General features: G+C 36.3%; 1 protein-coding gene across 1 annotated transcript in view; it reads right to left on the bottom strand.

Annotated features, from left to right (window-relative positions):
* Positions 1–1,104: 1,104 nt before the first annotated feature.
* Smp_123180 (nedd-4-like E3 ubiquitin-protein ligase) overlaps positions 1,105–13,056 on the bottom strand; it is a gene marked incomplete at its 5' end in the record, with an annotated part of 63,577 nt that continues 51,625 nt past the window's right edge. The window contains 3 exons of the mRNA XM_018797942.1: positions 1,105–2,462; positions 3,836–3,932; positions 9,529–9,633. Coding sequence (XP_018652933.1) covers positions 2,290–2,462; positions 3,836–3,932; positions 9,529–9,633 — 375 coding nt within the window. The 3' untranslated portion in view covers positions 1,105–2,289. The remainder of the gene's footprint in view (positions 2,463–3,835; positions 3,933–9,528; positions 9,634–13,056) is intronic.

Genomic DNA, 13,056 nt, shown 5'->3' on the forward strand with positions numbered 1-13,056 from the left:
TATGACAATTTGAACGGATGTACAAATGTTCCAGGTTTTACGTTGCCTAAGACTGGTTGATCAGAACCTATGTATTTAAAAAGACAAGCAGAATTAGCACATAGCTGATAGGACGTTAGCGATAAACCTAATAGGCGAACATCTTTTTAATAGTTAATTTGTCGCCTATGAGAGAGTGCAAATGATGGGATACATGTGCAGAATGGAAAGATTTCCTGATTCTAAGGCATGCCATTTATATGGTGATAGGAATGACGACCGAGATTATCCTACCACTCAGATGGATACTCGACACACTATACACAGATCGGATCATGTTATGCCACTTACCCGATTCAAGAAAAAAGGTTGAGAGCCAGAGTATGCATTAGACAATACATTATTCAACGCAATCATAAGAACCCTAAATTCAAATCAATCATAGGAAAGGAAATCACATTAAATAGTTAATGTGGTCACTCATACATTTCTAGGTCTTGAAAGTATGGTTGTGAACATTGAGTATCCCAACTAAGAAACTCAGTTGCGTATATTCACACTTGAAAATTAGTTTAACAAACATAGACGTATATATATTCAATGTTAGTCTATCCTGAGTCTTTATCTATTTCGTACCGCTAACTACTGAAGTTGGTAGTAAAAAGGCGTTCCTCTCAGATAACCAGCGTTTGCAGCGATACTACCTTCCGATAACAGGAGTGGCTAGAAAGAATCAACCCAGAAAATAACATACATTATCTCATCTTACGGATTTCTATCCCTGGCCGCTAGGTTTGAAAAGTACAGCGCTAACACATCAAGGGCTACTCACAAAAAGCTATATGTGACCAGCCTTAAAGAGTTATACCTTGGGCTTTGCGGTCACGCTCCCAAGTCGTCAAGACCACTACTAATCCAGCTACCTCAAAAAGAAGTGTCCTTCCATAGTATGTGGAACCGGAAAATGACAACCGCCCACGTATTACCGATAAGTCATGCACACAATCTATACTTGTGGTAACTGATCATGAAAATCAACTACGAAGTACAACAATATCAAATGAGAATAGTGAATTCAAGTTAATAGAAGAATTACAAATGGTTTTTGTTTTAGTCTGACAAATAAGCCACCTCTCTAAACAATAAAAGAACATTTACAATGTTTTATAACAAAACAGTATCCGTACAACTTGTCAAGTATATTTATAAAGTAAGAGACCCACACACATGCATACACAATTAGTTTTAAACAAACTGTTCAGGGGAATTTAATTTTATACTTCATCAAGCCTTCATTATTATTTCCCTATATGCATGCCCGTATTTGTATGCATCAATTTAGGAAAGTGGTGATTGAATAGTGGTTGTCATAACGGATAATAATGATCAGGATTTGCATGTGTGTGTGTGTGTGTGTGAGTGTATACAACATTGGAATGGATACAACAAAATGTTAATTAATGTTACCCACAGTAGGAGAAAAGATCACAGCAATATTTTGGACAATAATAAACAAGAAAACGAAAGAAAAACCTCCTTAGAAAGAAGAGAATAATAGTTAGTTGTTAATTGGAAAATCTGTTCTTGGGAAGAAGAAGAAATCAACAAGTTAGATAATCTGTAAATAATAGAATAATACTGTGTAGTAGTAGTAGAAGTACAGAAAGACAAATGTTTACATTGCCTTGAAAAAAAAGATTAAAATTTCTATCACTTAAAAAAGAATTCATTTTGTATGCAATATACAATTAATGAATGAATGAACCAATTAACCAGTGTTTTAATTTACTAAAGTGTCTTTCACTATGGGTGTGCGTGTGTGTGTTAGTCAGTCACAACGTAGAACTTCGTATGTACGTACGTACATCAGTTCGAGTTGCCATACCACATTAGCACAGAGATACAGTTGTCGATTCCGAATCCCATAGTGGTAGAAGTAGTAAGAGTATAAACATTAATGTGAAAGATTAAGGTTTGAAAGAGTATAGTCCAGTGAAATAAATTTGAAAAGAGAAAAAGGATAGGGACATGAAGAATGTGTGTGACAGAGACAGTAGTAGCTTACAAAGTTTACATCATCTGGATAGGAAAAAAAACAGTCGAAGTCGACATAGAGGATAAAAAAGAAAAACAACTTTTTGGTATCAAATACAACACAATTAAGTGAAACAATTATGTAATCAAATAATGATCATCCAACTATTTTTCTTCTTTCATCCCTCTTTTCAATTCTCTTCTCTACAAGATATACATATGAAAAAAGGCACCATAATTTGTAAGTTTCTTTGTTTTTGTCAGAAAAGAGGGGTTCTATTCTTGTCCAAAACCTTCTGTTTCATCAATTGCATAAGATAATTTCTCAGCCAATTGTTCATATGATCGATATGGTGGTAGATCTAATCGATTAAAACATGTATGACTTCGAGGTAGCCATGAATCTTTACCAATATATTCAATACAAAATGGTTGTGGACCATTATTACCTAAAATAAATGAAAATAGTAAATAAGCAATAATTAATAGTGGTATTTTTATAGAAGTTAATCATAATTTATATAAAGAAGACAGGATCTAACACTGTACAGATCAGTTCAAATTGTTCTTGATCCTATAAAGAAATTCAACAGGTCAGTAGTAGTAGTCAAGACCGGTTAGATAGGATTATGTAGGCACAAATTGTACCAAACCTGTTAAAATGTAAACGCAAGTTGACAAAGATTGAATGTTGTATTGACTACAAGAAAAATCTGAATAAAGCTTTCAGTTATCTAAAACTATAGATGATCATTGCTGATGAAACACTATGTTTTCATGTGCACGATATCGAACCTAGGCTTTTCAGCACTTAATTTTATGAATGCTTGGAAAACAATAAAGAACGGAGATGAAGCAAATATTTTGCTACAAAAAGTAATTCCAAGAGGGATATGTACGATATAACTTGGATTTCGTAAAAATAGACTTCTAGTGACCTCAATTTGTGCGTACATTGAATAGACTACGATACTTCTTTGAAACTGCTTAAAATTAAACATAAACCCGGAATTATGATTACGTAACATTTTCATCAGGTATGGGCTGAATGGATGCATGTACATGATCATTAGTCTCTTCAGTGTTTCTTGTATTCCTCACCTGTTAAGCATAATTATGGGGCCCGACACAGGTTATAGGTTGTAAAGTGGTAAGCTAAATGGAGGAAAGCATCCAACTTCCAACAATAGGTCAATCAGTCGTGAGAAACATAGAGTCTGGGACAAATAAACGTTAGCCCAAGTTGCCATACCGAATGTAGTCTATATCTAACATAACATAGTTCAATCCAACTCCCAACTATTTCATGAATAGATGCCATTTTCACGTTTAGCTACCCTCTTAGCTTACTACAACTAATAGTCCAGTCAACGTTACTTTGCGTTGAGGTAGGCGATGGTTGGACATATGTGAACTGCTACCGATTCAATATTACGCTAGAGAAACCGGAAATTACCGCTAGGTGTTATACGAATGGTATAGCTCAAAGCTGGGAGCATTAATCAGTATACTTAGTGTGATGAGCTACACCAGCTTAGATGTTAGAAGTGGTACAAGAATAACACCATAATATATGTGTACAATATTGTTGGGATTTAAAGCGATGTAACACTGGATTCCAGTTTCAGTGTAAACATTAACAACACAAAGATGAAGTTGCATTCAGCTGACTAGTCCCAAGTGGGATAAATGGACCATAAGTTCCGGATTCCATTGCTAACCATGTAACACATTTACCGAAAAATTTTAGTTTATCCTTTGCAAATAACAATAATTATTATTTAGTGGCTATCATAACATGAAACGAAATAGCAAAACTAACCCATAAGATTTTTAAATCCACCAACAGGGACACGACATGTGCCAGTGACAAATTGAAGTAATCGAATACGTCTTTGTTGAGTTAAACTTCGAACAAACTAGATTTTAACGAAAAAAAGAGAAGATAAACAACGTGATATTTTGTACAGAGAACAGTGAAATTCTGAACAGAGGGTGAGGTAAAAAAAACAACACAGAAATATATTGTAGTCAATCAGTCAGTATCAACATAGAACCTGATATCTATGTACATCAGTTCATGTTGCTGTACCTCATTAGCACAAAGAGATGAAATTGTCAAGCTAAATCCCAGAATATATCGTATGTAGAAATCTAATCATTCTTGTCAACACTATCAAATTACACATAGAAACACCCAAAATAACTGGGGGGGGGGTCACGTTTAAATGATGCTTTCTAAGATGTTAAAAATATGTTGATTGGAACATTGTTTAAGTCGATTGAAATATTGAGATTATTATATCTTATTACAAAAACTCCGTTGTTATTGTGTTGCTTTAAAATGTCGATAGTCATAATCAACGTGGGATATAGCACAAATACGCAACTGTTGAAAGTTTTGTTTACTGGATCAGCATACTACAAGGTGGAGTGTGAAACCCAATCATGAAAATTAATAAATACGGTTCAATTAAGGAGCAAGAACGAACTTAAGTAACTGTTAAGGTGATGATGGAAAAGTGATCAGTTTTTCTTGGATAAAAAAGAAACAACAGAACACACATCAAATTAATGTGCTTAAAACGTTTTAACATAATTAACGAGTTTTTCATGGTAATTTAACAGTTCTTGAGATTTGAAATCAAAGAATTATCCAAATAACTATTCATTACTATTAACTGCAAAGTATTCTTCCACTCCAGCATCGACTTTGGACTTTAGTACCTAACGTAAACTCTTCACCGTAACCGTTTCTGGGTTTTTATTCAGTGAATTATTTATTCATATTACCCGCATCTTGATTGGTTAGGAACTGACTTCACTAATGCTGAAAGCCATCAATGAAGTATAGTATAACATGATTCATACACTGTCAGTCAGTGACTTGATGATATCTGTGGATGGACATCCTTCTTATTGCTAGGTTGTATTTGCTAGCCAAGTCTTGTCATCAGCCAGTAATACATGTCGGATTTGCTAGACAGTGACTGAAGGTATGTGCAACATATTTTCACTTACCATAAGTTTATAAATTGACAACTTGACCTTTTCAAGCCTAATATCTTTATCTACGTCTAACAAACGCCAACATTGCTCAACTGATCATTAGTACTGGTGAGAGCAATGCTTCAGTAAAACAAATCAATACAACAGAATAAGGTTTATATTTGAGACAAAGTGTAAACCAGGATTTTCACAGCTTAAATTACGAACCGATATTAGTCAGACCCTTAATGAGAATCTATGGATACTGGAAAACCATTTCGTCCTAGTATGGCAATAATATTACGTGCTCACTAGTGACTAGCCTCAAGATGAAACTCTTGGAGTTCTCAGTCAGTCAATCAGCTACAATGTAGGACCAGGCACATATATGCATCGGTCCAAGTTGCCATAACCTCATTAGCACAACTAGATCAACACCGAATTCATAGTAGCAGCTAATTTAATGGTGGTAATATATAAAAGAAAGATCGTATATAAGGATATAGTACAGGAAGAAAGACAAATATGAAGCAATTTTATTCTTACAGTTTAAGGGAAGACTGAGAGTGCATACACCTATGTCATTGTGATCGGTTCTGAACCATATCACACAGAGTCTCCAACCATTACATTACGATAGTTACGCGGACCCCAACCAAGTAGTCTGCTTCTACCAACATGGCTCAGACTAGAAATTAGTGACTTCAAGCACTGATGCCACGTTTTGGTTTGGCCGCCCCTAACTATCTTCCAACCATCCCCAACACTAATCAGCATAGCGCGTCGTGGTAATCGATGTTTAGGCATACGTAACACGTGGCCCAACCATCTCAGTCGATGAAGATTCACAACCTCATCAACTGATTTACCATCATTCCCTAACACCCTGCGTCGAACCTCACTATCACTTACCCAGTGATCCCAGCAGATGTGAGCAATATTTCTAAGGCAACTGTGGTCAAATACTAAGCCGTGGTCAGTGGAGCTCAACCATCACCATCCATCTCATGCAATATAAAACGGTCGCTCAATATCTTGAATCAATTGGTGTTGGACGTGAACACCACTACATACCCACTCAGTAGTCTAGAGGTTAAGTGTTCACGCCCAAGACCGAAGGTCTTATATTCGATTCCTTTTGAAGGGGGTCGTGGATGCGCACTTCTGGGGAGTCCCACACTAGGACGAAATGGCTGTTGAGTGCTTTCAGGTTTTTAATGGTTTTTCAGCTAAGATCAGTTCGTGGTTTAAATGACAGGAAAATACCTTAAGAAATAAAACCAAGATCAAACAAGGTACATTTCACAACTTTAATTGTTAAGGCGATCATCACAAAATTACTCAAATTTTATTTTGTTATATATATACTTCGTGTATCGATTTTTCCTACAGTCAGTCTTCTCGCGTTAGTTGCCAGAAGTTGGACTCTTATGGGTTAATAGTTACCCTTATCGATTTACTCAATACAACCGACTGTGTTACAGTAGTAGCTTAATCGCACTTAATTCACCACGTATTGTGGATTTGTACTGAACCCCACCCCCCACTCTATATCGAGATTTAACAACTTTCATGAGCTCAGCCTTCCAAAATAAACCTCTATTAAAAACTAAAGGATCCATGCAAAAAAACGTTTCTAGCAAAATCCTACAAATCACATGAATATCACAGAATTCCTTTTACCATTAATAACTATACATATAATCAATATAGTTATTCTTTTTCTCTTTACAAAACACATGAATAATCAGCCTTAATGGAGATGGAATAAAAATTTGCGTATATCTTATCTATATATATGTGCTCTGTCAAATGATCACAGTACGTATATAATATAAGAAAACTTAAAATAATCTAACTGATGATTAGTGTTTATTATTATCAGAAGGGGTTTTGTGGAGATTTCAGTATTTTCCATAGTTGAAAGTGTGAGTCAATTGAAGCTAGACCACCAGGGCAAACCTGGAAGCACTGGACAGCCGTTTCGTTCTATTGTGGGACTCCTCAGCAGTGTGCATCCACGACCTCGCCTCGCGAGATTCGAACCCGGGACCTGCCAGTCTCGCGCCAGAGCACTTCGTGTTTAATCAGTCATAATGAAGGTTACAGTCTCGGAGTCACATCATATCATATCACTATGAGATGAAATTCACAAGATAGAATGGTAAAGGAGTTGAAATAATCTTTATTAGCAATTATGAAGAGGAAGATAAAAAGCCAAATGCCCCGGTACGGCCGAGAGTGGGTAGTGTCCGCTCTCCCTCTCCAAATGCTCTCACACGGCCACGCGAATATATAGCCTCTGACAGGGAAGTCCTACTCACTGCCTTCTCGCACCACGGGAGTTGTTTACGAAATTGAGAGGACGAAAAGCAAATGTCCGGTGCTTTAACCGGGTTGGTGGACACTCTCCATGTCCACCTAGGGGAGTTGGAAAACCCTCATTCCAAACCAATGGTGCACATGGTCTCCAGTATCCTGAGGGAACAAATGGCGTATGAATCAATCGTTGGTGACCGGTTACCATGGGACTGCATCTCCTCACGATGCTCCACTGCCTTGTAGATCAGACCTTTAGGTCAAAAGCTCCGGGTGTGGTCCCCTAAGAAAACCACGTGCTTCAGTTTGGGCACCTGGGCAGTATCACAGCCCTCACACAAATCTCATTCGATTTGTGTGGCACAAATGTATCTGGTGCTTCCTTGTGCCAATATTTATGTGTTTAAATAAATAAATAAAGATAAAAAGCAATGAGAATATTGTTCAAAGAGAAAGAATGAACAGATATAAAGAAACATGGAATGTTAGGATATAGAAAATATAAAAAGTGAGTCCATTTATGCTATGTCACCTAACGTCAGTGTTATCGCACAGATTCTAAACAAGTAATTTGCACTTATTAAGGTGGCTTAGACTAATAAATAGCTAATAAGTTGATGGGCTGGTGTCATGTCTAGGTCAGCTTATCCCTAGTTTTTTTTTTTTAAAAAACCTATTAATACAACAGCTAACATGAAGATTGAGGTATGCTAAAGTTTAGCATACGTAATACATGTCCCAAACACCAAAGCCAATAAAAATTAATGGTCTTATCAAACCGATTTATCATTTCTGATTAATAACGTTTGCCTAACCTCCGTATTGTTCACTTGATCATTACACGGTATGTGACCAATGCTTCAAGATACCTATGATCAAATGCTATTCGTTTTTATTTTTAGACTAAGCATTTAGGGAGGGTGCAACACTTGTCAAACTCTATTAAACATGACTTTCAAGGATTCTGTATTACGGCATCAACTTCACCAAACAAGACTCAGTCATCTCTGTACTTCATATTGATGGTAATCTCTGGTGATAGATAAGATTACGTAGTAGTTAGATAGACTGGAATTGGTGAGAACACATTAAATATTACATACAAGGTTTTACAATTGATAGATCCATCAAATCAAGTCTTTATTTAACGCTGGTCGAATTCTGTCAAACAAGTTACAATGTGGTCATTAGTCTAAGCGATTTGACATAGTGTGTATTATGTTGATATGTAAGGTGATGTCAAGAAATGCTGGCACCTAGGTTTCGTGCTGTTTGGCATTTGTCAGCAAGGTGTACCTGTATTCTTGAGGAGAGTGATCTCTCCTTGAGGACTCAATCGTGTGTCACCCAGCTTAACAGTTAAGTATGTTACGACGGAGTCGTTCAGATTGGGACAAAGAAGTGCACACGATATCAAGTCACTTAAACTAGTGGACACACTGTACAATGATCAATAGAACTCGATCAATACTATAGGACTTGACAATTATGATATTGAGCACTATTTAATCATCAATCAAAGTACTTATCTCAATCCTACAAGATGTTAGTCGTTGTCCCAATAGCCCACTGGCAATTCCACAAATCATAAAACTGGATGACAAAAGTTTGAATCCACCAAGAAGCATCTATTTCCTCGAGACTGCAGATATACTCGCTGACGAGTAGCATCCAACATGAAACTTAGATCGAGTACGAGATCCTCCCAACTATCTACAATCATCTAACATGGTAGAGTATCATCTCCCACTTCATTGTTATATGGTAAAGGGAGGATGGGATTGGGGATAGTTGATGGTTGATTCCTTATGAACCCATAAGTCACCTCTGAATAAAATTTAGTATTTTGTTGAAGTCTTCAATCTAAACGTTTTTATTAACAAATTGTGATTCAATGTTCTAAAACTCTATTATTACATGATAAACAGTTACGCTGATTGAAGTAAAACAAGAACTTTTTAATAAGAAGAATAAACAATTCTGACAAGTCATAAGTGTTTCTCTAACCATTTCAAATATAATCTTCTGTCAGATGTAGTTACAGACAGGCAATAACAGTTGATATATAGTATAATTTCGACGAACTCTAGATGTATGACAGCTTTAAAGTTACAATTTTCTCAACATGAAATGTATCTCAGTTCATGCATGAACGAACGAATAAACTTATTACACATTTACTATTAAAAGAAATCTAACTCAACTTACTTTCCAAAACCATAAAACTTGTGGAGAACGAGCATCGTATTTTTTATAAGTTGTATGCAATTGCCAATCATCTACATCGATCTGTTGCATACCACATAATAAAACCTAATCAATGAAAGAAAAAAAAGACGAGAACATTTGGTGAAAACATCGAAAAAATGTGATAAATAGCATTGAACCAGGGTATAAATATTGCATTGATTGAAGAACTATTACATAAGAACAACAATAAGAGATGAGATCATTGAGATGGGATAGCACAGAAGACGAATTAATAGTGTTAGCACCATGGTGATCGATCGTAAGAAAGATTAAATAGTAGAGAATAAAGTTATAAAATAAGGGAATACGAAATATTTTATAATCTTAAAGGATAGTGAATGTAAAAGTTACACTTCAACCAATTTTAAATCATGTGATCACCTGACATTTCTGATCAATGGTCCCGATTGTCCCACTGATCCCAACCGGACAGTGTGCACTTGTGGACAAAGATTAGCTAAATAGTTAATTGCTACATAAACTGATTGCCTCTAGGTTATTTCTACACTAGTCAGATAGAAGATAATGGTCAAGGGTGTCTATTACATGTTCTACCTCCATCGATGCAGGTTCTTCACCTTATTAACTAATCAGTTATCTTTAACTAGTTGGCACACTCTCCATCTAACCCCGACATTACACATACATGCACTCCAGCATACGCCAACAATGTATAAACATACCAACCTTTTTTCAGTGAATATTTTGATTGAAGGACTCCAAATTATTTTAAAACTGAAATAATTGGAAAACAACATTTTCGACTACTAACGTGTTTAAATCAATCCTCCTTCACAATACTGTTTTACATCAAAAGAGAAACCTTTGAGTTTCTAGTAGCTTTTGCTAACTTTGAGGGAATTTACATACACCCTAAATACAGATTAGTGATTCATGGATATTCAGTTTCTAGTATATAGGATAGGTGTGTATTATCACCAGTCAACTTAAATAAATTATTATTTTATAGGCTGTATTTATCACAGACTGATCTTAGTTGGAGTGTTACTGAAAATGAGGGATGACTGGACAATTGTTTCGTTCTAGTATAAGACTCCTTAGCAGTCTTTAACTACAACCTTCAGATCTTGAAGCGACATGAGTTTTGGGAGTTCTGGTGAGAAGTAGTGACCCAAACACTTTGGCAGTAAAACAGTTATTAAAAACGACAATAGGTTGTTGCCCTACTGTATTGCGAATTGATTGAAGTTGGGATTGGACAATCAGATCCAGTGACTGCCGCGAGAAAAACACCAAAATCTACTGCTCAAATATTCACGCGATGAAACTTTCAAGCGTAAAATGTTAACATTAGTGAAAAAACCTGGGTATATATATATGATTGTGACACTAGCATAAACACCACTCACAAAGAGTACCGTCGCTCCGTCAAGATTGGAAAAATATCCTACCAACTACAGATTTATGTGACGAATACTGGTAATCTACAACTCAGTTGTTTAAGGGGAAGCAGGTGAAGTAGACAGTTCAAATCAACGACCTAATACTACTGATTCAAAGCTGACGGTTGTAACCACTACGTCTTCGAGCATAGCTCAATTAACAAAAAGCTTAAGATCAAATAACGTTTCCTACAGAATACCTCCCACTAACCATTTAACATAACCAAAGATGTACACATAAAACAAAAAAAGAATGATAGACTGTATTTGCAGGAGACTTTTTTATTGTCTCGCAAAAAAGAAGGCAGTCGTATAGACTACACACTATCATTACTGAATATATAGATAGACAGTGAGTGTAACTGTTCCGCTTCGACCAACTCTGAGTCATAATACCACCTAACATTTCCAACCAGTGATGTCGATTATCCTGTGGATGTTGATCAAGAGACATGAGTTTACTGACACAGATCAGATCAATATTCAATGACTTTATTGGTTAGTCTTGTGAAAATTATTTTTATTTATTTAATTTTATTTAAACACTCAAATATTGGAACGAAAAAGCACCAGATAAATAAGCGCCACACAAATCTCATTTGATTTGTGTGACGGATGTGATACTATCCAGGTGCCCAGACTGAAGCACGTGGTTTTCTTAGGGGGCCATACCCGGAGCTTTTGACCTGAAGCTCTAGTCCACAAAGCAGTGGAGCATCGTGAGGAGATGTAGTCCCGTGATAGCCGGTGACCAACGATTGATTCATACGCCATTTGTTCTCTCAGGATACTGGAGCCCATGTGTACCATTGGTTTGGAATGAGGGTTTTCCAACTCCCCTAGGTGGACATGGAGAGTGTCCACCAACCCGGTTGAAGCGCCGGACATTCGCTTTTCATCCTCCTTGTTTCGTAAACAACACCCGTGGTGCGAGAAGGCAGTGAGTAGGACTTCCCTGTCAGAGGCTATATATTCGCGTGGCGATGTGAGAGCATTTGGAGAGGGAGGGCGGACTCTCCTCATTCTCGGCCGTACCAGGGCATTTGGGGACAGTCTTGTGAAAATGAAGGCAATCGTATAAACTGTTCACTACCAATACAGTATACAGGGACGGATAGGTTATTAAAATAGCCTTGGAAAATCCAATACAAATATATTGTTATGGCAACCTACTACTACTAGATAGCTGAGAAAATTATTTGGAAATATAAACTAAACGGGATTAACAACAACTGATAATTTGGTCACATGAGTGATACTTAAAACTTCGCCAATTAGACAAATTTTAAAAGAGGATTAAAGCACTACTGACCAGTTAAATCAGTATATATATATAGCAATCATCATATCAACGGATGTTCTTAGTTTATGAAAAATAAGGGAGTGTTATTCTATGTAGAATGTTACATATAATAAAACAAGGTATGATTGAGATACGTTTCTCTTCCTTTACATACACAAAATGATGTTTCAGGATTGGTTTGTACCAACGTCTAAACTAATAAACAGGAGTGAATTAGTTGAGTATGACAATCAATTGAGTTATCTTGTAAGTCTCATCATCCTTGATCAGTCGGTGTCTGATAAAATCTCGGTCAGTTTCTACCAAATCATGTCACTTGTAACATAGGTAAGATATCTGTCTGTCTATCTGTCAACTTGAAGACACGTTCACTGTGCACCAGTCTAAAATGTATTACTTCATATCTGTGAAACGTGTTTCATAGAGGTAAAGGATATTCATGGGTTATTAGGATTTGATCATAGATACGTTGGAATCGATGCTCGAGTATGTTGTGACCATAAAGTGTGAGATTCTGAGGTTAGATTCAGAGTACTAGGTATTTGAAGTAAATTGATTGACAAAATAGAGAATCCATATTCAAATTTAAAGCAATTAGTCCCTTTGATAAATTTCGATAATGAAAATAACAAGATTAAAATTTTCATATTGTATTAAGCTAATATATCAAATAACTCTGATAATCATTACTTATTTACTTACGCCTGTTACCTTTCGTGGAGGAGCATAAGCCGGTCACCAGTATTCTCCATCCAACTCTGTCCTCGACAATCCCTTTCC

This window comes from Schistosoma mansoni, chromosome 6 (assembly GCF_000237925.1).
Source record: "Schistosoma mansoni strain Puerto Rico chromosome 6, complete genome".
Taxonomy (NCBI): domain Eukaryota; kingdom Metazoa; phylum Platyhelminthes; class Trematoda; order Strigeidida; family Schistosomatidae; genus Schistosoma; species Schistosoma mansoni.